Source organism: Boleophthalmus pectinirostris, unplaced genomic scaffold (genome assembly GCF_026225935.1).
Source record: "Boleophthalmus pectinirostris isolate CB_2022bp ecotype Guang Dong unplaced genomic scaffold, ASM2622593v1 HiC_scaffold_6, whole genome shotgun sequence".
NCBI lineage: Eukaryota > Metazoa > Chordata > Actinopteri > Gobiiformes > Gobiidae > Boleophthalmus > Boleophthalmus pectinirostris.
In genome coordinates, this window is record NW_026571447.1 from 29,199,145 (window position 1) to 29,225,058 (window position 25,914).

The window sequence follows — 25,914 nt, forward strand, 5'->3', positions numbered from 1 at the left end:
AAGTAAATAAAGTCTTATAAACATGTGGGAAAATGAAATGTCAGCAAAGCTCTGCTAGTTTATGTCTGGCCAGGAGCCTGCTCTGGTTGGCACAGTTATTCATGTTTTATATGTTTTCGGGGAGCTAGTAAGACTGTCTTAGTTTAAAAGGAACCATACATTTTCAAAGTCGGACTTCAATTAAAAGCTGCATGAACTTCCACCAGATTTTCCATTTGTTATTGTTTTTCTAGCCGTGATTTGAACCATGTTAAGGATTCTATATAATTTCTTTTGCATTGCATTGACTGTAAAGGATACATTTACTATTACTATGATATTGAGTTAATTTTCACATAAGTAGTCTTGCACCATGGGGTTGGGCTACGTGCCAGCCTCATTGTCATGCGATTTGCTGTTCACCCCAGGTTCAACTTAAAATTGTGGTGAAATACTTTGTAAAAATACATTTACTATGAGTTTGCTCTGAGCCTCGAGCTTTTTAATTTACAGACCTATAAAACAATCTTGTAGCAGTAAAATATGCAGTTTTAGAAGAGAGTTTAAATTTTGGAGGAATAAATAGGATGTCATGTGATCATTTTGTTAAATAGCACTGACCAAATAGGGCTTTGACATTAAAAGCCCTTATTTATTTATTACTTTCAAAAATAAAAGGCCAATTTACACAAGGAAGACCTTATTTTGTAATTTATTTGCCTTATCACCAGTCAGTTTATAATAGAGAATGACTGATGTTTTTGTTTTTTTCCGTGTCTGATACCGAGAAACCAATGGCTGATAATCTTTGTCGATATTTTTGGGCTGATATCTAGGGGCAATTTGGATTCTTTTCCCAAAATCTGTAATTTCAGTTTACTACAAACTCACCAATAGCCCTTTTTTTTAAGCATAAACCTGTGAAAGAGTGTGTAATCATGTTATGTGCAATTATCTCTTTGCACTAAAGTGTTCAAATAAAGCTTTGTGTGTGCTCTTTAGGCAGCAGATTCTTCAAAAGTAAATATTGGTCTAGGCTGGGGATTCAAGGCTAATAGCCAATAAGCTAAAAGGTGCAAATATCGGCCCCATACTACCTGCAGTCTATGGTGGGTGCTTTTTAGAGGAAACCTAATCCTGAGTGACATCAAAGTGTCTGTGGGGAGTCTAACGGTGACACATGGTGACCCAGGCCCAGGCTCCAGGTCAAGAGCTGCTGTCTGCCTGTGGACGGCAGCATACACCCCTGTGGTGCACTGCGCTACCATTGTATATTTGGCACAGCACAAATAACAACTACATCATATTCTCAGCAGGGGTCCTACATCTCGGAAAAGATTAAACAGGAACCTGATCATTGTAGACTTTCCGTTATCTAATACTTGAAGCCTATCTATATTTATTTTACCATATATTTGACTTAAGACAAAATAACAATTACATCAAATTCTAGGCTTCGTCACTTCGGAAAAGATTAAGAATGTTCAGGCCCATCTTATACATTTCTTTATGTTTACATTTGTGTATACACCACTGTGCCTTAAGCGCTACTGAAATGAGTACGTTAAGTCAATTGAACATAGTTATGGACTTTTTATCTCAAATATTTGGCATGGCACGAATACCAACCACATCATATGCTCAACAAAGATTCCAAGGGATCTCAGCAAAGATTACACAGGAATTTTAAACCTAATCATCGTAGAGTTTCCGTTATCTAATACTTAACCCAAGGCTCTATATCAAAAACGGTAGTTAAAGTCAATTATAGATAGATATTATATAAAGTGAAACATCATTGCTCAACTGGAGTTCATCTACCTTGGAATACAGATTACCGAGGAATGTTTAGGCCCATCTTTTCACCTTACATATTTCTTTAACTTTACATTTGTGTTTACACCACTGTACCTAAATCTTAAAACTAGTACTTAGTTTAGACAGTGTAGGCTATTTCAAATATTTGGCATAGCATAAATAACAAATACTCTGCATCATATTCTCATCTGGGGTCCGCGTCCAGGAAAGGTTGCAAAGGAATTTGCATTATCCATTACTTTACCCATATAACCCAAAATCAGAAAGTGTATTTAAAGTCAGTTATGGATGTATTATACCATATATTTGGCCTACAGCATATTCTTTACCCTGGAAAAGATTACTGAGGATTTTTAGGCCTATGTTTTAGTTTGTACATTTCATTATCTTTATATTTGTCAGTTGTAAATAGTTATGGACTATTATATTTGGCATAGTACAAATGACATTGTGTTCTGAAATGAGCTCCTGAATTACGGAAATGATTACTGCGGGATTTTTAAGATGATCTCTGTAGATTTTTTGGTTTGTACCCCATATCAAAAATTGTAGATTATTATGAATTATATATAAATAAACCATGCATGGTCTTATGTATATGGTTATTATATAGCAACAATCATATTGTCCAACTGAGGTTCTTTATTTCCCGAAAGATTACTGCTTTGGTTGTTGGAAGAGGGGCCATTTTTAGAGACAGCTTTATCAGTAGCCCAATACGAAAAAGTGTAGGCTACTTCTGCAAGTCACCTATAGTTAAGTACTAGTTAAGTACTAGTTAAATAGATTTTGATCTATGAGGAAAATTATAATAGCTCCATATAAATATAACAATTAAAGGAAGTATGCAAAATAAAGGCTTAAACTGGTTCCCTACATCTGACACCAGACCTTTTTTATAATAGCACACTGTATGCTGAGCTGTAAGAAAACTCACGTTTCTTACCTCAAACAAGCGTAATACCAGCAAATCCGTCCAGATCCCGAATGTCTTTTTCCATTTTGAAAAGTGGCAGCATTTACGTGTATAATTCTGAGGTGGTCTCCTCAGTAAGAATGACCGAAGAGTTGTGTTAAAGCATTTACGTTTGGAGTTCGTTCGTTAGTTTGTTGTGTCTTCTTGTCGGGTCGTGTCCAGTGCTGCTCCAGTGCAGTCCTGCTTCTGTCTTTCATGTGTCTGAGTCCACGGTGAGAGTGAGTGAAGGGGGTGGGATGCTAAGAGAGGGAGCAGCAACGTACTGAAGATTCAACCAATTTGCGTTGAGTTGAGATAATGACCAACAAGTTCCCGCTCATCCTGCCTTCTTATTATGGTAAATGCAGAAAACAGAACCTGTAAATCCACTTGAATGGAACAGACAACATTACTGTAAGATTCAGTTTTGCGATTTTTCCATGCTTTTAGGGGTGTAAACTGCAGGTATAATATGATATTTTGTTCTTTGCAGAGGATTTTCTATTAGTATTTGCAGACTTTGTGATTTGAGAATTGCTCATATTTGTGATTTTGATCCAATTGCATTATGTTGTGCAGCCCCCCACTGTAAGAACTGGTCTGAATGTGAAAAATGTCTGCAAACTCAGTTCAGATACATTTAAAAAAATCTTTCTTGCCATCAAAGTAGAGGTTATTCAGCCTTAGAGTACAGCCTGTAATGTGAGGGCGCTGGGTTTGTAATAGTAATTTATGATGTTTAAAGACCATTAGAGTAATCTCAAGCTAATTGAATACAATTTAAACTGTTGCAATTAACACATCTCAAAGACGACAATTATTTAGGATTAGGAGCACATATTAAAACTGTCTCTCATGGGGACTTTATGCATAAACATGCCAACAATGTATTGGTTCATTATTTCAAATTTATAATGGTTATAATTTTAATAATACAGTTATAACGTTTTTATCTTTTTCTTGTTTTTGATGGCTCTCATATGGTTTGAAATGAAAACACATGTTTTATGGGACTTTCATGCATGTCAAGTTTTTGGCCATAAATGATGTTGGAGAATCATATTTTGGCAAAAATTCACTCAGTTATACTGGCATTTTATTAAAAAAGAACAGATGTATAAAGAACCTAAGAAGAACGGAACAGAGTACGAATTGTAACTATAAACACATTGATGATTAGTGCTAACACAGCATCAGTGAATGTCTCTTCACTTCTTCACATTATTAATACTGACGTGTATGATCTACAGACTACTGTCTCTTGATGTTGTTTTGTACTGAAATGCTCTGACATGTTGAAGAGATCATACACAGACATGCTAAAGGGATCATATACAGACCTAGTACAGTGGACTCTGTCCAGCTCAGACAAAGAGACTGCAGACAGCTGGAGCTCCTCTGGTGTCATTGTGACGCACGACCATAACTTATTCTTCTCTGACCCAATGTCAATACACGCTCATGTTAAACACAGGCTGCCCCCCGCAGGGCATTTCCACAATGATTTGGTGTTTAAATCCTGAAGGAAATTAATAACCCAGCTGAGCCAGGGCTTATATCAACATTTTCATGTCAGAGAAACCTTTTAATAGTGGCTCTCATAAGAGTCGGACCCAGAATGAATGGCCTCACAGAAGTTATCAGAAACAGCTTACAGTTGCGTGTTATCCACAAGTTGTTTTTGGCTGCAGTGGTGGAGCCCACACTTGTGGTTTGCCAGTTTCAAGAGGCAGAACAACTTGGAAAAGATTTAGTTGTGTCGCTCCAATAAAATGTGTGTGCGCCGTATGTTGGTGGTGGGGAGTCTGGCTTGGCTGCTGTACATGTGCGGCAATGGCATACATAAGATAGACAGAGACAGCAGTAAAGGGCTGCCCGCCCGGGGGAGGGGACATACCTATCCCCATGGGGTGTGAGGAATTTGAACAAATACCTGGCACAGGCATGTCAAAAAAGGAGAGCGATTGGAGGGACTGGGTCTGTCTCCTGGACTATAGACAGGTAAAAGGCTTTGGAGACCCCCACACAGAAAAATAAGAGTTACCGTATTCTGTTGAATACTGTATTGCACCATTAAAATGTGTGGGAATAAACAATTGGAAATGTATATTTGAAATGAGACTCAGGCACGTGATGGAGCCTGAGGGGGACGAGTCTTGTGATATTTATTTGAGTTTGTCTGAAGACATTCATCAAGTCTTTGGGGGCCTTAAATATTATAATGTACCTTAAGGATATCACAGCTTTGTCATTTAGTTTATTTCATATAAATGAGCTTTGTTTATTTCTAAAAGCTGATTAGGAGGATACTGCATTCTGCTCTAGCATTCTGTAAACCTGCATGACAATGAAAGTGAGTTTATGGTGCGTTCTGGCCACACTGACGTAGTTCATTATACTAATTGTCTGCTTGTCACGCACAAATATTTAGCACTGCATATTTTATTCTGGTACTCCAGTTGTCTAATGTATAATCAGATACATCTCATGATGCCTGTAGTTTTTAGGACAGTTATGAGGCCACAAGCAAGACAGGTGAGCAATTTTGACAAAAATCTCCACATTTTTAGAAAAGTTTATCCCAGTGACAATATTAAGACAATATTGTGTGCTAAAACCTGTTTGTAAACATTTTATAAGTATTGCACAAAACTGTAAAAATGTACACTAAAACTGAAGAAATATCACTTTACAGTAAGATTACCCTGCAAGTTTGTGTTATTCTTTTATTCTTCTTCAGCTTTTTTTGCAGCCTTTTAAAATACATTTCATTATAGACAATTTGATATTCTAATTTAAAATTTCTGTCTCCAAAATAATGATTTTTATGTTATCCATTGTTTGATAATGACATATCGCTCACATAAACTAAACATTGGATCTTAAGGCTGTGTTCACTCTTGTCCTTATTTTGTCCTGGTTTAGTCCTGATTAGGGGTGTGCAAAAATATCAAAATATTGACATATCGTATTGTTTAATTTGGTGATACAGTATAAATATTGTGGGCTGCTGTATTGATATATCACCAAGAGTATTTTTGGCATATTTTATAAAATTATTTTGTTTGTTTGTTGTTTGCTACAGTTTTGTTACTTGTTTAGTGGAAGTAAACTCTTTTATGCAACATATTTGACATTTTCACTGTTTTGATGATTAAAATACACTTCGCACAAGAAGTGGTTTAACAAAGACTTTTAGTATAACAGCCATGATTAAACCATTAATTTTCTTTGCACCGTATCATATCGATTTGAAATATATCGTTGAATCGAATCGAAAGTGCACTCAAGATATATAGCGTAACGAGATATGCATCGTATCGGCATTTTCTTAATGATACCAAGCCCTACTTCTGATATAGACTTGGTTTAGCCCTAATCTAGTCAGCCAAGACTTAATACCAATTGATGTACTGTTTGTGTAAGTGTGAACGCAGCCTTAGAAATCAGGTTTTTATTTCCCCTATATCTTAATTTAGTATGCAGCACATTCAAATGAAGGGGCTGCAACTGCTCCAATCAGCATGATAAACACCATTGGCTCCCTAACCCTTTCTGGCTGTCCTTGCTTTCTTCTTTCATTTCACTAATTAGCTTTCTCATTTTTGTTGCATTGAGACTGACAAATTGGCGACCAGTTGCGCGTCCTTAGTGTAGTATGCTTGATTAAATGGGTGGACGTTTTGGTGTGTGACATACGGTTGTGGGACGACGCTGATTCACAACTTGTGATGAGTTATTGATTTGCCCTTCCCGCCCTCCCTTCTGCTACGTTTACAGCTGCCCATCAAACATCTCCTGTTCTCTCAATATGCTACAGTTTGTCCTTATTGTGTACTGTGTCATAATCAGTCAACACAATTAGAGTGTAAACAAGTGAATTCATCTCACATGGGAGAATTTACAGATTTCTCCTTGTGTCTGAGAGGGTTTCCTCCGGGCGCATGGGTTTCCCCCGTAAACCCAAAACATAATCAATATATACTTTGCAGTGACACTGGGGGTGTTCTGCATGTATGTGTATGGTGGAATGTTCTGCAGTTACTATGGTGACACAATGCCCACATTAGCAAACACTGCCAAAAAAGATTTAAAAACTCAAGAAAAATACAAATTGGATTTAAACAACATATTTTCAGGAGCCTGTGATCAATATGAGGATTCATGGTCGTGTTTAGGTGTTTTCAACAAAAAGTGGAGAGTGATTTACTGAAAAAATGTTGGTGAACTCTAGCTAGCTTGTGACTGTAATGTTATTGAGAAGGACAGTACAGATCAGCTCACATGTTGTATTATCAGCTCTTCAGTCTGTTCTTTATGGTCAGATTGTGGTAAAGCAAAGCTCAAAGTAAAGTCTAACTTGAGTAACAGAGCTTCAGACAGAGCAGTTCCTACAGTTAGCATCGCACACCCAGGGATGGTTGATGATGTTGTTGATGACATCAGCTGCAAAGTATCAAAAGGTAAAATTCTTCAGCTAAAGTGAGCAAGCCTAGCTCAAGGTCTGGAGATGGGTCCTTGGGCGGTTGCTCCAGTGCCATTGAACGCTGGGTCAAATGCAGAGGACTTACCCTACATTCTCTTGTGTTCGAGACTCGGGGAAACTCGACCTCCACCTCGAGAGTCTAATGGAAAGGCCAATCCAATCGGGGTTCTGAAACACAAACTCGGGCTAGTTCGGAGCAGAACAAGTCGGTTGGTCATTAAATTTTCTCAGGCATCCATATTTTCCCCAACTGTTGCAATGGAACGCATTTACAACGGATGTCGGGAGAACTGACTCGAATTTATCGACTACCGACATTCAATAGAATGCGTCAATATTTCAGGAACAATAAAATGTACAATAAATACACTATTTGGCAGCTCTTAAAAGATAATAAAATAAGGATTAAATACAGGACATTTTACATGTGCATTATCTAATTCTGCTGAAGTAATTATATTCTGGTGAAATCTCCACTGTGAGTCAGTGCTTTTCTCTTTAATTCAGCTCTGTGCCTAAAGACAGAAGACTGGACGGCTGCTGTCTCGCTCTGAGTGACAGCTGAATGTTAGTGTGAGTAAAGGTGTTGACAATTTATGTAAATAATGTTGACATAATTTTGTGAAAGTTGTTTTGAAGAAATACACATTTTATGTCACATTTAAATGTTAATATTACTTTTATTATCGCCACTAACAACTGTAAGAAAAATCTCAACGATCAACAAACAGAATTGCATTAATTACATCTACACAATTGACCATGGTGATTTGGTAATAGAATAAAAGCTACCTACAGCCTAGTACAGATATCTGTACTGGGGCAGTAGTTCTTGAGGTCAAAATATGTGCACTGTGTACTGTCTGCATCAAATTATAGCATTTTACTATCAGATAATCAAGAAATGCACTGTTGTTGTTGCTGGTGTCATAAGTAGAATGCTTGGAATGCATGAGGTAAGTAAGGAATTTCAATTTGGACCACTGCAAACCATTTAAAATGAAACTCGTTCTGTCACGTTTCACATTTTTAAGACAGTACAAATTGTGCTTTGTAAACCCAGGTAATTGACCAAACAGACCTATTATGCTCGCCTAGTTGCCTTAAGTTCACTCCTTGTGTCTCCTTCACTCTCTCAAACTGCCCTGTAAAACCACAGTCTTGTAATTACATTGTGAGCACTAATTGCTCTGTCACCTCGAGGTGTGAAGTTGAGTCCTTTTAACTTTCGGAGCAGGTGCTTTTAAAGCTCACCTTGTAATTCTGACCATCATCCAGGTGTGAGCTCCTGCTCGCTCATGTCCAAGTCAATCAGCTAATTACTGTTTCCGAGAAGTTTCAAGCCCTAATGAGGCTGTGCTGGTTTATTTGTGGGTTCGGCTTCCTGGTAGAGGCAACATTTTGAGAATATTTCTCCATTCAAAAGATATATTTAGTTTAATTGTTAACTGTCAAATTTTTCATCTCTTTGAAACCCATGATATGTGCAGACTATGGTACAGACAGAGCCGAAGGGCAAAAACTGGCCCAAACTGCCCACTGGTGGCTAACATCTGAACTGCAGTCTTGCTTTATCTTTTTAAACGCTTCAATACTCTGCTCAACATAAATTTTATAATAAGAAAGTAAAGAAAGAAAAGAAAATTGAAATGTGTAGTCCTATAAAAGCCTACTTTGGCCTCAGAATATATCTCAAATGTGTTGCACATAAGCAGAATACAGGTTTATGGTTTCCGCTTCTATTTAGAAGATTTTTCACAATTTTAAAGATACAATTTTTTTTTTGTTTTAAATTGTATTTCTATGGCAACGGTCGTATATTTTCATTATTCTGAAACCCATGGAGAATGTGATTGTGGCTTGCCCGCTGATAGTCTATAATGGTGCCTCTGAAGTGGAAATCTTGGCTTATTTTTGCAGTTCGGAACATCTGCGCTGCTGGTCATTTTATGGTTCATTACACGTCAAACGGAGTCCGAAGGAAAGTATCGCCTCTGCTGTTTCTGTCGCAGTTAAATTAAACTAAATGTTGAGGTTGGTGTCCTTAGATAACACTGTCCGTTTTGTGGTGATTGAACCGCGGGGCGGTGTAAAAGTGAGCGGCAGATGAACTTTTTCTGTCCCTTTTCAGTTTATTGGAGTTCCCATCACGTCAGTCATTCTTCTGCGCTCTCCCTCCCGCGCAGATTTCCACTGGTCAATTGCGCGTTTTTTCAGTCTCTAGTTAAAAGACAGAAATGCAAAACTCCTGCATTTAATTATAACATTTCAGATAACACATCTGAGATTGTGGTCATCGCCTTTTTTTTCAAATTTAGGATCACCGAGAGTCGGTTTAGTTTCATTTGGAAATTGCCTGAAGTCTTGCTGTTTTGTAGGATATGTCATCTTAGACAATATTTTACTTTTTCCTGTTGCTGAGGAAATGAAGGATGTTATCTTGCAAATACACCGAGATAACTCCATATTTGTCCACATGACGTGACTCGAGTGATTCCGATGTGACAAGGTCAGCCTCAGTGCGCCCCGCGCGCCCGGCGGACACCACGAGAGCGCGCACATCCGTATCCTGCACGGAACAAACGAGGAGCATCTCACTGGCCCTAAACTGCGCCGTTTACAGATGATTACTTTATGGTTATGACGCAGAGTTATTGGACCCACAGTTCTACTTTAGGTGAGTGGACGTAGCTCTTTGTAAAACTATTGCAGGTTTTACTGTAAGAATGTATTTTTTAATCATTACCTTTAAACGGCTCAAAATCACGTATTAATTGCTAATAAATTACTGATTTATATATTGGTTTAAGTAGGCTAATCAAATAAGGCTTGTCTTGTGTTGGCTCTTACTTTCTTTTGGCTGTGTGTCTGCTTTGTTATGGATCACACCCCTTAGGGAACATTTTAGCTGCAGTTTGTGTGTGTGATGTGCGTGTGTGAGCCCTTGTCCCCCTTCACTTTCAACTTTTATCTCCTCTTTTGTTGTTCTTGTGATGTTCCTGTTGCTGTGATGGTGGCATAAACAAATGGTCCATCAGATCGACAAAGACTGTATTGATCCGTTAATGCAAAAGGTCACTGTGCTTTTGTAATATGTGATCACATGTGACTTCCGCTGTTACAAATCATTATATTTGTCAGAGCATGAAACTATCAAGTAAAAGATACTATATTTCATATTGAATACAAACTGGCCACCCTTCCGTAGAAAAACACAGACAGAAATGTTAGACATGTAAAAGTTTTAGTGCTGTTGTTTCTGGCACTGCTCATCAATGCTTCCTATTGATGTCTCTGTATGTGCATACTGTTAGGTTGCTAAAGGGTCATTCATGTCCAATCTAGTCATTGCAGTTTCCATACTCTCATATCTGCAATATTGTCACCACTAGACCTGTCATGATAAATATATTGACTTATCATTCAGTTAACTCAGATGACAGGTTTCAGATGACATTTTCATTTCATTTCAGATTGAGCATTTTCTAGGACAATACTGGGGGCAGATAAAATTAATATTTTAAAAATAAAACAGAGTTCTTGGGTTTAGTCGATAATTGAAAATACCAGGTTCAGCTTTTTTGAATTTACATTTTGGATATTTCATGGCAAAGTGCAATGTAAATAATAGGAATATCTGAATATCTATAGTGATGTAACAATAACCGAAATATCTTGATATCGTATCGTCAGAGTTCTCACAATAATATCATGGACCATCACAATGTATCGAATTGCAAGTCTCTTTGCTTAAATTAAGAGTTATGGTACAGCAATAACTAAAAAAGACAGGAACTACAAAGACCATGATCCTTGGCTCCATTTCAGTGCGGACTACAGTTCTTACATCTTGTCAGTCAAGGCATTTTAAGAGGAAAAAGTAGCATATTAACAGTGTTGTTAGTCTCCACAAAATATCATACCATGAGATGTATATCATGAAAATATCATAAGAGATTTGGATATAGTTACATCTCTAATCATGAGCCTCCCCTCCATATCCTGAGCTTTCCCATGATATAGTAATAAATATTGTACCATGAGGTTCATACCGTGACAATATCGTATCGTGAGACTTGGGTATCGTTACAGCCCTAATATCTGACTCTTGCCCCCATCTGGGAGAAAGGAAACATCACATAATAAGAGTTTGAAAAACACCAATAGAAGATTGAACGACACTTCTTGGAGTCAACATTTAGCAATATAGCATTTTTCTGTACTAAAATACGATTTGAGCTCAGGGGTATAGCATCAACTTCTTGGCTCTAGTTACAAATCATCCACATTACATGTTGTCTATTGAAAAATGCATATTAGGAGACTGTGAGAGGCCCCTCCTTACTTTGGGCCAATACCCTTTATGCTCCCAGTTCGACGCCCCTGTTTGAGCTACAGAGGGTTGAATAAATAACTTCTATGATTCATTATAGATATAAACAGAATACTAAAGTGTTCTTCTACTACTACTAAAGTGTTATAGTGTCTTATTCTTTTATGTATTTATTGCAGCTGATATTTTTACCATCGACTGTATAAAAAGTGGACTAAGGGAGTGCGCTTGGCTCCAGTCAAATGAAGCTCACAAGGCAAGCAATTATAAGACATGTTAGGAAAAGGAATTTATTTACGGACAAAATTGTGAAATAAAAACACCAGGATCATGTAGAGTGGTTATCACAGAAATTTTAAGACCAAAATGACTAGACTCACAGCAGCAGTTACAGAGAGAGGGGCAACAATTTTTCAATGTCGATGGAACCGGAAGCGCCCTCATGACCAGTTACTATGTGGAACGCAGTGGCTAGTGGGTTAAATATGTCCATTTATATATACAGTCTTTGGTTTTTCCTGATATTGTATGTTTAGAATAGTTTTTTGGATTTATTTTTAGGGTTATTCTGTCAATGGTAGTATTGGTTAGTTTCAGTATCATCATTATTACCTCATCATCACAGGCATAGAGGGTGGCGATACTATGTGCTTTAAATGATTTGAACTTTAACTTCTTGGGTTCTTTTTAAAGACAATGCAGTAAAGTGTGTTTACCTTGTTGACATGTTTCGGCTGCTAGCTGCAAGCCATCTTCTTGTTTAAATGACTTGGTTGAGGTGCAAGTATCAGACAAAACGTGACTGGACCATAACATTAAATATCTCACATATCACTTTATTCGTTTAGACTTTTTTATGACACTAGGTCAGTGGCAAAGGCTAAATTCAATTTGTCAACTGGGCAAACGTTTCAGTGTAGTTAGCTCCTCCCTGCAGATAAATGGCAGTGTCCACCAGCATTTTGATCAGAACTGAAGAAGCAGCTTGGATGAGCTGCGAAACATTTTCGACCTAAATTAACGTTTGTCCAGTGACAGATTCAATTTCTCCTTTGCCATGGATTCACCCTGGACAACTGAGGGATTCTACACACACACTAGGTCAGTGTTTCTCAGACTGTGGTACACAAGCTTCTTCTAGTGGTGTGCAAGGTCCTCTACAGCTTCCTTTAGTCAATTTAATCCACTCTTAAGTCCTCCATTGGGGTAATTTCTTGTTTAAAATTGTTGTGGCAATGATAAAGTTTAATTTTACACCTAAAAAGTCTGATCTTGTGGTATCAGAAATCCCAAATTATTCTTTGGTAGTAGTTTAGTGTAAAAATGTAAAAACTGCACTGTTCATTCTCATTTTTAATTACCTCTTTCTGCTGTAATTTTGAATACTTTTAATTATAGACAATAAAGTTGATACTGAAATTTTTCAAATCTCCAAAACAACAATTACATTACTATAATGATTTTGCAATGGATCTCCCATCTCTACTTGTGTTGTTGTTGGTAACATTTCAAACTCGAATTCGATTCTGAGAAATTTGCTCAATTATTAATAGAATGGAATCTTCATATACAAATCATCATACAATAAATCATTCTTAAACATTTAAGATGAAATGTTGTCCCGTTATTGCACATTTTTGCAGCATTGATGTTCAAATGAGTATCTAGTTTCGATATTATTTTAGTCTGGATTAGTATCTGAGTGTGGTGAGTCATGACAGACATGAGTGATGGAAGTGAGAAAGCAGGAGAACACGTGCAGTGAGACAGAAATCATTTTCTCTCTAAACTAATCTGTCACATAACACCTTAATATGGGCTGATAATCTGCACAGAAGGAGGTCAGGGCAGCGGAGTACGATTCAAATGGAAAATACTACAACCGTTTTTAAAAGAAATCATTCAGGTATGAAGTTTTGGTTAGTATAATGTTTTATTTTTAATGTGTACTGCTACCTGTCTGATAAATACCAAACTGTCCATCAACTCGTACAGTGTTTGCTGTCCATCTCCCTTTTGTTTTATTTTTGCTGTTTAGTTCACACTTAAGGTTCACACTTAGGTTGGTATTAATATAAGATGGATATTAAAATAAGATAGTCATACATTTATTCATTCATTTAGAAGTTGGCATTTTTTTCCCTATAATTATTGACAATATTGTAAATACAATTTTGAATTCTAGAAGGAGCGGATTAAAAATGGTAAAGGAACAAACTTGTAATCCTTCAAATATGGACATAAAGTGGTATTTTTGTAGTTTTGGGGGTAGGATAAATTTTCTTTTATTCTCACGCTTTTAACACTTCGTGACCTATTCTGCAAAATTGACTTTTCAGAGCTTTTAACCATGTTAAAATGGTTAGTTGTTAGTTGTTTCCCCTCACCACGTACTCACCCATAGTTTGGACTGATTGGTGTATGTTTGAGTAATCATTAATCGCTTATTTTCAAGATGCCATTTTGCAGATAAACTCCCGTTTTCACCGCCATTGGCATACGCCCACTGCTGTGTACTTACTTCGTTCTCCAATTTAATTTTCTTAATCAGTTCTATAGGATTCGGCAGTGGCACATACGGTAATCCACAGCTTGTTAGCGTGATGTGCAGCTTTCCAACAGCTTCACCAATCTTTGTTGTGATGACGTTTACAGTGACGTTAGCTCCAACTGGGCATCACAGTCAGACTTGTTTCTTTTATTAAGTCGTTTTAGATGAATATTGCGATTTAAAATGTGGAAATTACAACATAATGATCCACAAGTGTCATAGATTATAACTATAAAGCAGGCACAAGCACAAATATGACTTCTTTAAAAATAAAACAACTTGATGATTTTGCTTTTATTTGCATTTTGTTTGTAAAATGTTCTATTGTAGATTATTATCGCAATCTGAAAAAAATATTGACAATTTTGGTCAATATTGCCGAACCCCAATAGTATACATTATTATAGTAGCTGAAAACCGCACTTCAAAACGTGTTCTTGTGACAGGTCGAGGTGTACAGAAACATTTCAGAACAGCTGATACATGTCCAGACTAAAAAAATTCCTCCACTTGACTAAACTGTATGTGAGCCTATTATATTTATTACAGGCCCATGCACTCAGCAGCCTCTTGAGCCTATTGTGCCTCTTGAGTCTCTTTAGGACCTTTCGTTGGATCTAGCGACACCCAGGCACAATCACAGTGATAACGGGCAGAGAATAACTTCATTTAACAGAAGGGCATAGGGGTCAGAGCGCACGTTTACAGTCCGCTGTCAACACACCAACACTATCTGGGCTACTGTGGCGCAACATAACGTGCTTCATTGGCGATACAGTACAATAACATTTAAAATATCTCTGTGAAAATAGTGAAATTCAACCACTAAGAAGAGGTATAATTAATGCAGTTTTGTAGTAATAAGTCATCTGGGTGTTTCAGTCACATAATTTGTTCTTGTTATGAGACTATTTTAACTTTTGACTTCCTCCACCAACAAAATATTCTCTTAATCTACATAAAAACAGGTAACTTTTGGATCATTACAACATGTTTGCATTTAAAATAGGAACTTTGAACAAAATTATATTATTACGGTATAAATTCTAATCATAATGCTTGTCAGAAAAATCACATTTAGATATTTTTTCCAAACTGTTCAGTCCTAAATAATACAAAAAAGTAAACTGAACAAGCTATCACCACTGGTACACTACTGCATGTTCCACAGTTCATCTTTGGGACATGGTGTCTGTTTTGAATGTGCTATAAAAAACTCGACCTTGACCTTGACCATATCCATATCATAACCATATCCCAAGCTCTATAACAACACGGCAGCATCTTACATTGTTCAAGATCATAAGGCTTCCTATAATATGGGTTCCTTTTTGTTGCTTATGAAGTTAAGATCTTTGGATTATATTTACAGAAGTCCTAAAGTATTATGTGAAATTTTGATCCATGCATGTTTGAACAATCTTTAATCAACTATTTTCATAATAACACCGTTTTCACCGTCACCAGCATATTGCCACTTCTCTGTACTTACTTCATTCTCTGATTTTATTTTCTTATCAGTGATACACATTGGCAATGTTGTGTAGCCATTTTGGTAGCCTGATTCATCAGCCAGTTTCACTTTGCAGAAACTGTCTGACCTCACTTTTTGTCATGTAACCAATCGCTGCTATTTGGTCGTGACGTATGTAATGCTTTTCCCAAATCCCGTACGAAGAAGGGCAATAACGTCTTTCCCCTTGATGAAATTCACCAAACATTCTCTTTATTCTAACTTTAAATCCTCGATCTCGGGAATCGTTGCCAAAGCAGAATATATGGCTCTTTGCTGATTGGCTGGTGCCCGAACTCGCACTTCCGGGGTTTTTGCGAACAGCCTAATATATTTCGATTCCTGACCTAGTCGCTGGAGAGAAATGAAATTGAGCGGAGGCACTAGGTGGTGCCAGCCTGGCTAACCATTTTGGTACAATTGGAAAAAAATCTGCTACTCACTAGTGTGATCTGCAGCAGTCCACTCAAGATGCAGAGTCTTTGTTGTGATGATGTGTACTGTGATGTTTGCACCATTTTCTAACATGGACGTCAGCAGACCTTTCTTTCCTTTATAAGTTAAGATGAATATTGTAATTCAAAATGTACAATTACAACATGATCCACGGGTGTCCTAGATTACAATAAAATACATGTCGGGCTCAAGTATAATATGTGTTTTTTAATAAATGATCAAATGCTTCTGTGTGTTTTACAGACTCATCAAATAAACATGGAGAAAATGTCCGCATGATTCCCAACACAGGAGGACAGCAGTTTGGTCAGTATAAAAGTCAATTGAATACTGATATTGACAGGCCTCTTTTTCATAAGCTAGGTTATGTGTATGGATGCGTGAATATCTATATGTTGAACAGTTTGTCATGTTAGTGTGAGTGTCACTATTTGAAGATACATAAAATGTCATTTTTTGAAGATTGCTGTTATTGGTTTCGTTAAGTTTTGTTTGCAATACTGAACTATCATCTAAACTAACACCAGATTCACATTAATATTCACATATTTGTTTGCTGGTTGTAGTTTTTACCAACTATGTCCATTCAAATTACATTTTTAATTTTGTTATTGCAGCTGTGTTTCTTATTCTGTGTCTCTTATTCCTGTTTTAGGAAACTGAGTAAATTGTGATTCGCCAAATACATTATATGACGAAGCTTTGTGTGTTAGCTGGACTCAAGTCAAGATGAATCCTTATGTGACCATTCACTTCAGGAGGGACCTTTTTCCACATTTCTACTTGTTGTAGTCGTCCTCCGCCAAGCTGCAGACTCAGGCATCCTGTACTTTTTCATTCTTGGACAATGTTTGTTTCACCTATAGCTGCATTTTTCTGCATTAACTATATTAACAGTTTGTAAATTTTCATTGTAACACTTCTACATCACTTTGCTCCATGTAGTCTGTCTGATTTTAGGGGTGCTGAGAACAAATCTGAGGTGACGACTGATCAGGTGACTTCTTTGCCTGTCACTTTCTCTGCTTTTCTGAATGATAATACCAGAAGAGTTAACAAATGTAGCTGTTATGTTGTTGAGGTAAATAGTTGGGAGAAAAACTGTTCAAGACACGATTGAGCTAAACTGATACTACTGATACTGCTGACTGTCTAGTTTGTAGTTTATTTATAAACTCTTACACACTTAGATATTTTACCTTTAAGTAATGGGTATTTTATCCCTGTGTCCCACTCAACAGGTTGATATCTGGAAAAGGCATTGTAAGAATAGGCATGTTTATTCTTGATTTGCTTGCTGTTAGACCTAAATGACCCTCTGGTCCTTGTGTTAAACCTTGCCCTTCTCGCTTTACTGATGTAGTTGTTCAAATATTTCTCTGTAGCCTATGATGACTCTTTGTTTAATTTTTTTACCTGCATTTTCACACCTCTTGACCTGCATGCTCTATCAATGTTTATATTTAGTTCATTTATCCTTGGGCTTTTTTCACTCCTGTTTTAACCTGACTTTTTAGTCTCCCACATTGTTATTTTCTTAGCTTGTTTTAAAACAGTTTTGTTTTGATGGACAAGCAGAACTCTGAGCAGAAAACTGACCAGTAATCTTGGAAAGAAGTAACTCCATTTGTTATAATGGATTTTCTGGCATCTCAATAGCTCAATGTTTTGAACTTTTGTTGCTGCTACAAAAAAAGAAAGTGCTTTTGAACTGCACAGACTGGCGAGGATGGGAGCCGCTCGTGTTAAGCGGCGCTTCAGTGCTGTGGTGGACGGCCCGGTGGATGAAGAGGAGGTCATGAGGCTGGCACAGAACGCAGCAGACACAGCCCGAGTCGAGGGCAGCCCCACGGACTCCAGGAGCCCCAGCAGCCCCTCTCCCACCTCCCCCACACTCGTATTCAACAGCAAAGCTCTGTCTCTGCAGAGCAACTCCAACAATGCCCGCAGACAGAGCGACTTCATAGACTCAGCTAGAGGAGTAGGAGGAGAGGGCGGAGAGCCAGCACCAGGCAGAGGGGCAGGTGTGGAGGGCACAGAGGATCACTCCTCTCTGTCCTCAGCCTTCACCAACCGCCGCCGAAACAGGCGCTCCAGCCGTCGGCCCCGGCAACGCTTTGTGGGCAAAGATGGACGCTGCAATGTCACCTTTGTCAACATGAGCGAGAGGGGTCAGCGCTACCTCAGCGACCTGTTCACCACCTGCGTGGACATACGCTGGCGCTGGATGCTGGTTGTCTTCACCCTCTCCTTCCTCCTCTCCTGGCTGCTCTTTGGTTTCACCTTCTGGCTCATTGCCTCTGCGCATGGAGACCTCGCCATGGACCTGACCCTCAGCCCCAGCAGCTCCTCTGCAGCAGGAGGCGCTGGGGAAGAAGGGTTTGGGGAAGGCGCTGGGGAAGGAGGGACTGGGGCAGGAGGAGCTGGGGCTGCGGCCAATAGAGAGGCGGTGGAGCCCTGCTTCATGCAGGTGACCAGTTTCATGGCAGCCTTTTTGTTTTCTCTGGAGACACAGACCTCTATTGGTTATGGCTTTCGAAGTGTGACTGAAGAGTGCCCCCTGGCGGTGGTGGCGGTCGTGTTGCAGTGCATTGTGGGCTGCATCATTGACGCCTTCATCATCGGGGCGGTCATGGCAAAGATTGCTAAGCCCAAGAAGCGCAATGAGACTCTGGTGTTCTCTGAAACAGCCGTGGTGGCCATGAGGGACGGAAAACTCTGCATGATGTGGAGAGTGGGAAATCTACGCAAAAGCCACCTGGTGGAGGCCCACGTACGAGCACAGTTTCTTAAGGTGAGCCCCATATTAAGACTCTATATTAAATGTACCACTATACTTTAAATTACTTTAATACTTTGTGTTTAAACACAAAAAATATATTTAGTTTATGTTATTATGTAATATTATGCACCTGCAAAATCAATTGAGTCGCCAGGGATAATTTAATCCAGTCAGAAGAGGTCACACAGCTGCACCTTTAAAGCTGCTCTCAAGCTTTTATAGGCTTTGGGTGGTAGATGCAACTGAGAGGGCATCCGATGTAAAACTGAGCCACATAAATTTTTAAGTCTTTGCACTCTAATAGAAAGATTATTTGCTCTATTTGGCTCTTGGATTTTCAATTGTTTTCAGGGGTTCAATGTTTGTTTCAGGTTGGCATGGATGGTGGATCACTGGGGATAAATCATATTTTATTGGATCTCTCTTAAGTTCTCAAAGGGCAAATCAGATTAAGTTTGTGAGGGTCAAAGAATGAGTTATGGTTTAGGATTATGTGAATATTGTTCTGAGGAAAATCTGAGTGTGAATGTGAAGTGAACCAAGGTTCATAGTTCGTAGTGCACAACATGAACTAAGGCTGGGCAATTCATCCAATTTTAATCAAATCAGGATCTAATCATTTAAAATAGTCACTGATCAGTTTGGGGCTTTGGAGCGGATTTCACACTTTGTAGGAATAAATAAATACATTTTTTGTGCCTTAAATGGCACAGATAATAAATTGGTCTTATGTACATCATTATTAATCTCTGAATAAGAAAAAGTCAGATTAAATCAAAAGTCAGTTTGGCATAACAACAGTTTTTGCTAAAGCATCCAGCTCTACTGGTAAAACTGGGATCCTTTAAAAAGAAACAATTGACCCATTTAAATTCAGTCTATGAAAAAAATACTTGTATAATTTTTGTAGATTTTTTTTTACCTAAATGTGTTATTATCTTCTTGGTTTTGCTGCCTGCTTTATTGTTGTCACATTTACAGTGAATGTGAGTGAATTAAGGGTTTCACTGTTTGGTTTTCATGAATCATATATCAAGAAACATATTCTCTTAAAATCATATTTCTCACACTAAAGTTCAATATTGTGACATTCCTACTTAAAGTAACTTTATTTTCACTATGGAGAAAATGGATTTTATAACTCAGACAAGACAGTAATTACATCAAAATGACATGGGAATCACAAATGTACATTTTTAAGTAATAATCATACAAAACTTTTTTTCTTCTCAGTCCAGAGTGACCACTGAGGGAGAGTTTCTTCCTTTGGACAATGTGGACATAAATGTGGGCTTCGACACTGGCACAGACCGGATCTTCTTGGTGTCCCCCGTCACTATTGTTCATGAGATAAATGATGAGTCTCCTTTTTATGAGATGGACCAGAATGCTCTGGAGAAGGACTCGCAGCTGGAGGTGGTGGTGATTCTGGAGGGCATGGTGGAGGCCACAGCCATGACCACACAGTGCCGCAGCTCCTACCTCTCCTCTGAGATCCTCTGGGGACACCGCTTCGAACCAGTGCTCTTCAAAAGGAAAGATGGCTACCAGGTCAGTCACAAAAAACACCAGCCAACATTGATGATAATGTTAAATGCACAATGATACTAAAGAACTATACAGGACTTACGTTGACCAAGAATTTTGCCCTATAATAAGTTTTTCAAAATCAACACAATTATGGAAATGATTAAAAAGTAACAGTTGTGATATTATTTGCATAACTTTTGCATTTTTTTTTTCTTTTCCTAGGTGGATTACTCCTTTTTTAATCGGACTTATAGAGTTCCCAGCACACCGTCCTGCAGTGCTAAAGAGCTGAATGAACAGACATGTATCCACAGCTCACGCTCCTCTTTCTGTTATGAGAACGAGGTCGCCCTTCAGCTCGCATCCTCCGAACTTGACCAAAAACCAACACAGAGACCATCGTCAGAGCACCTCCACTACAACTGAACCCAGATCAAAAAGTAAAATAAAAACACTAAAGTATTTAAGATGTCAGCAGCAGCTGACTAATCCTCTGCTCTGATTGGTCCTGGCAATCTGCCCAAGTCTTCAGACACGTGTCTCCCATCTGGCCCTTCACCACAGCACTGAGCATAAATCAGCCAAATAATGTACAGCAGCACCATCTAGTGATTGAAACATGTAACTGCACATTAGTTTGATCCTGGGAGATGAAAATCCTGGATTATAACTTCACTTATGGGTTTGCAAAATCTTGTGCACATGTGTAGAATCCCACGTCTGTTTTAGGGACTGTCACAGGAATGTTTCACTTTAAAGGCCTTATATTACACTCTTGTGAACTTTAAGTCATGCAATAATGTTGTTATCTCCTCAAAAACATACCTAGAGTTCTATTTAGTATGCCTTTATTATTAGTCTGTTTATATCTCCAAAGCTAAACATGCTCTGTTCCACCTTGGGATGTCATGAAGCCGACATTTTCAAGTTAATAGCTCCTTTTACCTTTTGGTCAGTAAAGATTGACCATTCCAGGCCTGAAATAATACAAATTATTCTTGTGAAACTGGAGTTTAATAACACAGTGGAGCATTCCCTGTATTGCAACATCACAAGGTGGAACAGAGTGGTTTGTGTTTGAGAGAAGACCTCAGCCTAAATATGCAAGATGTGTGTTAAACATGTGTGAATGAAATTAAACAAAATTCTAGGTATGTTTTTGATGAAGACACATTATAACATAGATCAGAAAAGAATGTTATATGGGCTCTTTAAATGAAAACTTTCCAATGGTAAGTATTATTCTATAAAATGTACTATTATGAGGGTGTGAGGCTTTGACTGGTAGATTTTGACGGAATGGGAACAATGTGTTAATTTTTAATAATATAGGAGGAATGTATTTTTATTCTATGAAATGGTCCAGATATAGTTTTACTGAGGATCAGCACCAATTTCAGGCATTGGGGCAAAGACATGATTATGCTTCAGCAGTTAAAAGCTGAACATACTAGTACATTTCTTTGTATGTCTATATTAACAGAAAGTGTCCAGGGTTGTGCCTTTCAAAGCAATCAACAGAAATTGTTAGTGTGTGTATTTAAACTGCTTGTTTTACTTTTAATTTGTGTCATGCTCATGTTGTGCTTTGTCAAATTGTTGTTCTAAAAGGATTCAAAATATATTGTCTATTCACTAAACAAGATTTCCATGTTTTTAGGAAATTTGAAAATACAAACTGGTTTGTTTTTCATTGGGCCAAGTTAAATGTATTATTAATTTATTTTTGGCAATTTTGCAAATCCTCACTGCACTGTGCCATAGACTGAATAAAGTCTATGTGCTGAGCTCAATTCAGATACAAAACAACAAAATAAACCACTCAAGTGTGTTACTAGCTCTTCTGAGATGTGATAATTACATTTACATTGTAACTTCAAAGTTTATATGATAATTTAATATTCATAAGTAAACCAGCTATTTATAGCGTTCATAAACATGTTTTGTAATGGTTTGCTGTTGAGGCTTCCCCCTGTAGGCTTAGTCAGGCTTTTTTCCACTGGATCACCTATATTAGGGTCCATCCGTACTGGTTTAAGAATTTATTCCATGATTTGCTGCCCTCGCGTGGAGACTCCTCGTATCGCCCTGGGTGGTAAACAAAGAGCGCGCAGATCTCCGCTCCGGCGCGGCTCGGCACCTGCTCCGGGCACATGAGTGGCTGTTTCCGCTGTCAGTCAGCTCTAGGCCCGCCTCCCCCTGTCACTGATTGGTACATGTCGGGCCACACTGAGCTTTGCTTTACGCACTTCGTCATCGCGTCCCTTTAACGCGGATGAAAGGGCGGACAGCTCCGCTCGCTGCTGGAGCTTTCATGAGGCGTGTTTCTGTCTCTGCCGGGTCCTCGGATTGGATTTGCCCCTTTATCAGTGCCCTACAGCCAGCCCATCTCATCTGTCATTGGTAGTTTAACAGGAAGCGTCCCGCCTGGCCTGAAGCCGCCGCCTTGCCCTCACTGCTGTCGGTCTACTTACCGACAAGTGTGTGCGGCTCCTGTGTGAGAGCGGTGCAATGATAAAAGCCGCATATGCGGTAGGCAACACACCTCAGAGAGAAAATAGCCCAGAAACCCGCCCGGCCCGGTCCACAGCGCGCCTCAGCCCGTTTCATCGTCCACAGGGGGTCTGAAGGTAAGCCTGTCTAACGCTTTTACTCGAATACATCTCAGAAATAGCTCAATGATATCCTAAACGTCTCGTATTTCGGTGAGGTTGGCTAACCTCGCTAGGTCAGTCTAATTTCGGTAGCTTACTCTCTAAAACTGAGAGTCAGGGGCCCCTAATTATGTATAGTCTGCCCCAAATTAAAAGGGTCACTCCAGAGGTTGGTCATAATGGCCGATAACAGGATACATTATAATAAAGATAAAATAATAAACCGACCCGCCCTTTGAACATTGATTTAAATGGTTCATTAAGGCAGTGGCCCATGTGATTGTTCATGTCAAGGTGTGGTTTGCTCCGTCAGTTTTTGTTCAGGGCCGATCAAATGCAGGTGAAATCGGCTTTAGGGGGGCTGCATCGCTACTAAGGCTCTGCAGAGGTTTATTACACCAGAGGCTTAATATTGTCACCAATATGTCCACAGTAACAGATCAGCATGTTACCCTGGCTGAATCCTGATCGCGCTGCTTTAAAATCGCCAATTCGCCTCCACGCACGCAGACGCACGCATTACGCACACATCAGGAGGACCCCCCGCAGTGAATGACCTCAGTTCAGACCGGGAGGGCATTGTCTGGGGGTCTTCCTTAATGTTTTTGGGTGTTGCTAGGGGGCCAACAGCTGCGGCAAGAGAGTTTGCCTTTTCTTAAGAATTGGCAGCACTGCACCAACCTGTCCTGTCTATTGTGTTGTAATCATTTTCCTTTTGGGAGCTTACTGGGATTGGTGAGAGCACATCCCGTTTTGATATTGGGTAAATAGACACTTAGAGACAGCTCATACATTGTCTAGTTTGTGGATTAGGATGACATTTAACTACATTGTAATTACAGGTGCCAAAATTTTAAGCAGTCCAATCCCACAGTGGAGCACATATTTTCCACAGTGACTAGTACTGGGTGGTGGCAACTCCTTTGTCAACACACCCATCCAGTCACTTTGTAGTAGTAGCAGGTATGCAGCAGCCTGGGTAGTGTACCCAAAAATAATACTCAAGTACCATCTGACCTACTTTGAAATGATATTACTCAAGTAGAAGTTTTAAAAAGTATTTGCTGAAAACATTACACACCTGGGTAACTGTTTGAACATAACATCTGGTTTAAAAGTTAATGTAATTTGACTGACAAAACTTCAAGCAATTCACCTATTCTAGTATTTCTTACAGCTATGGCCTATTTATGTATTACTCTATCTGAAAGGAGCATGATTATTTAATATTGCCATCATAAAGTTTTATCTCTTAACCAGGAAACCGCAATAAAATTGACTAAGGTAAAAGTGAAAGTATGATCGTATTAACGGTGCGTTTCACACTTTTCCTGATTCAGTTTTGGTTTGAGCTCAGATTTAGTCCTGGTGTAGTCCTGGTTTGGTTCAGTTACAGTCTTGGTTTAGCCCAGGTTCTGAGTTTAGTCGTAGTTTAATCCCAGTTTCGAAATGGTGCCAATGTGAAAGAATCAATAAAAGTACAATTTCTTCAAAAAGTTGTTCAAATAAATGCATCTTAAGTAAATGTATCTGACTATGTTTGGATGCACACCAAAATCTGATTATGATCTGATATCTGATTAATCAGAATAACGAGTCATGCTACAGTTTCACATGACGTAATCTGATTTCTTTTTGTTTACACCTCTGCAGGTTTTGACAAGGAAAATTATGCAAAAATGTGACAAAAACAAAAATTGTTGTTATTTTTAAATACATTCATCTTTGTTATAGAAGACAATGTGTGTAAAAATCAGATTTTACTATTGAGTTATCTAAAGCTTATTCTAGTTATCTGATTTCCTCTGGCCATGTAAATGATAACTATCTCCACATATAATCACAGGGCCCTGAGAGTGCCCTGAACAGACAGAATAGAAAAAACTCAGACTTGGATGCATAGCAGGAATCAAGCCCGATGACATTTCTGACGAGGTTTGGAGACGCCTAATAGTGACTGGTAGCACAAACTGTCTAACTGTCAATGATTATTACATATTTAGAAAGCTGTGTTAGACAGTGGTAAAAAAATACTTAGATTGGTAAGAGGTCACCTGGTTTAGTCAGGTGCTGATTTTGTCCTGGTTTAGTTAAAGTAATCGCCCTGGTTTAGTCATCTTGTTGTTAGAGTAATAGCCCTGATTTAGTCCTGGTTTAGATCCAGTTCTGGTTCAGTTCTGGTTTAGTCCTGTTTAGTAAATAGGCATAATTTTACTATACCTGGTTTAGTCATTTTGTTTTAGGAGGAATAGTCCTAGATTAGTCCTGATTGAGTCCTGGTTTACCCATCTTGTTTTGAGAAAAATAGTCCTGGCTTAGTCAGTTTAGTCATTTGTTAGCCCTGGTTCAGGTTTAGATCTTGTTCTGGTTCAGTCCTTTAGTCCAGTTCAATAAAAATAGTTATGATACTAGGCCTGGATTAGTCATGTTCTTAATTTGATGGATTTGGTCCTGACTCAGACCTGGTGGACGTCCTGGTTTAGTATTGGTTTAGAACAGGTTCTATCTTGTCCTGATTTATTCCCGGATCATGTCTTCATGATGACCTCATTTATTTCTTTAGCTCTGCCTAGTTTGTGCTCTCAAATTGGTTATTAATTATTTACTTCATTATAAACAGTTTGATGCATTAAACATTATTGTTGTTATACCTAATTTCTATTATGAATTAATAATTATTTTTCTCTGAAGTGGAGCTGTGCTATTAATTAAATTTTAATCGTGATCGAGATTCTGCCTTTTGTAATCTTCAGTGATATGTTTCACTCTTTTTAACTGAGAGGTCCACAGCCAGTCCTCTGTCAGTAAAAACATGTGATTAGGGTTAAGTCTGCATTCTCTCAGTTCAGATAACCAG

General features: G+C 38.5%; 2 protein-coding genes across 4 annotated transcripts in view; both read left to right on the forward strand.

Annotated features, from left to right (window-relative positions):
* The window catches only part of kcnj14 (potassium inwardly rectifying channel subfamily J member 14), a 28,363-nt gene extending 6,474 nt beyond the window's left edge, over positions 1-21,889 (forward strand). The window contains exons 1-5 of one of the 2 annotated variants that reach the window (XM_020927931.2): positions 9,783-9,915; positions 16,335-16,397; positions 16,747-18,885; positions 20,107-20,424; positions 20,626-21,889. In XM_020927931.2, the coding sequence (XP_020783590.1) occupies positions 17,821-18,885; positions 20,107-20,424; positions 20,626-20,829 (1,587 nt within the window). In that variant the 5' untranslated portion in view covers positions 9,783-9,915; positions 16,335-16,397; positions 16,747-17,820 and the 3' untranslated portion in view covers positions 20,830-21,889. Of the gene's footprint in view, positions 1-9,782; positions 9,916-16,334; positions 16,398-16,746; positions 18,886-20,106; positions 20,425-20,625 lie in introns of those variants that run through there. The other variant, XM_055164222.1, reaches the window with a different exon arrangement.
* Positions 21,890-22,699: 810 nt separating this feature from the next.
* myh14 (myosin, heavy chain 14, non-muscle) overlaps positions 22,700-25,914 on the forward strand; it is a 49,482-nt gene continuing 46,267 nt past the window's right edge. The window contains exon 1 of one of the 2 annotated variants that reach the window (XM_055164221.1): positions 22,700-23,033. The gene's annotated coding sequence lies outside the window, so the exon portion shown is untranslated. The remainder of the gene's footprint in view (positions 23,034-25,914) is intronic. The other variant, XM_020927886.2, reaches the window with a different exon arrangement.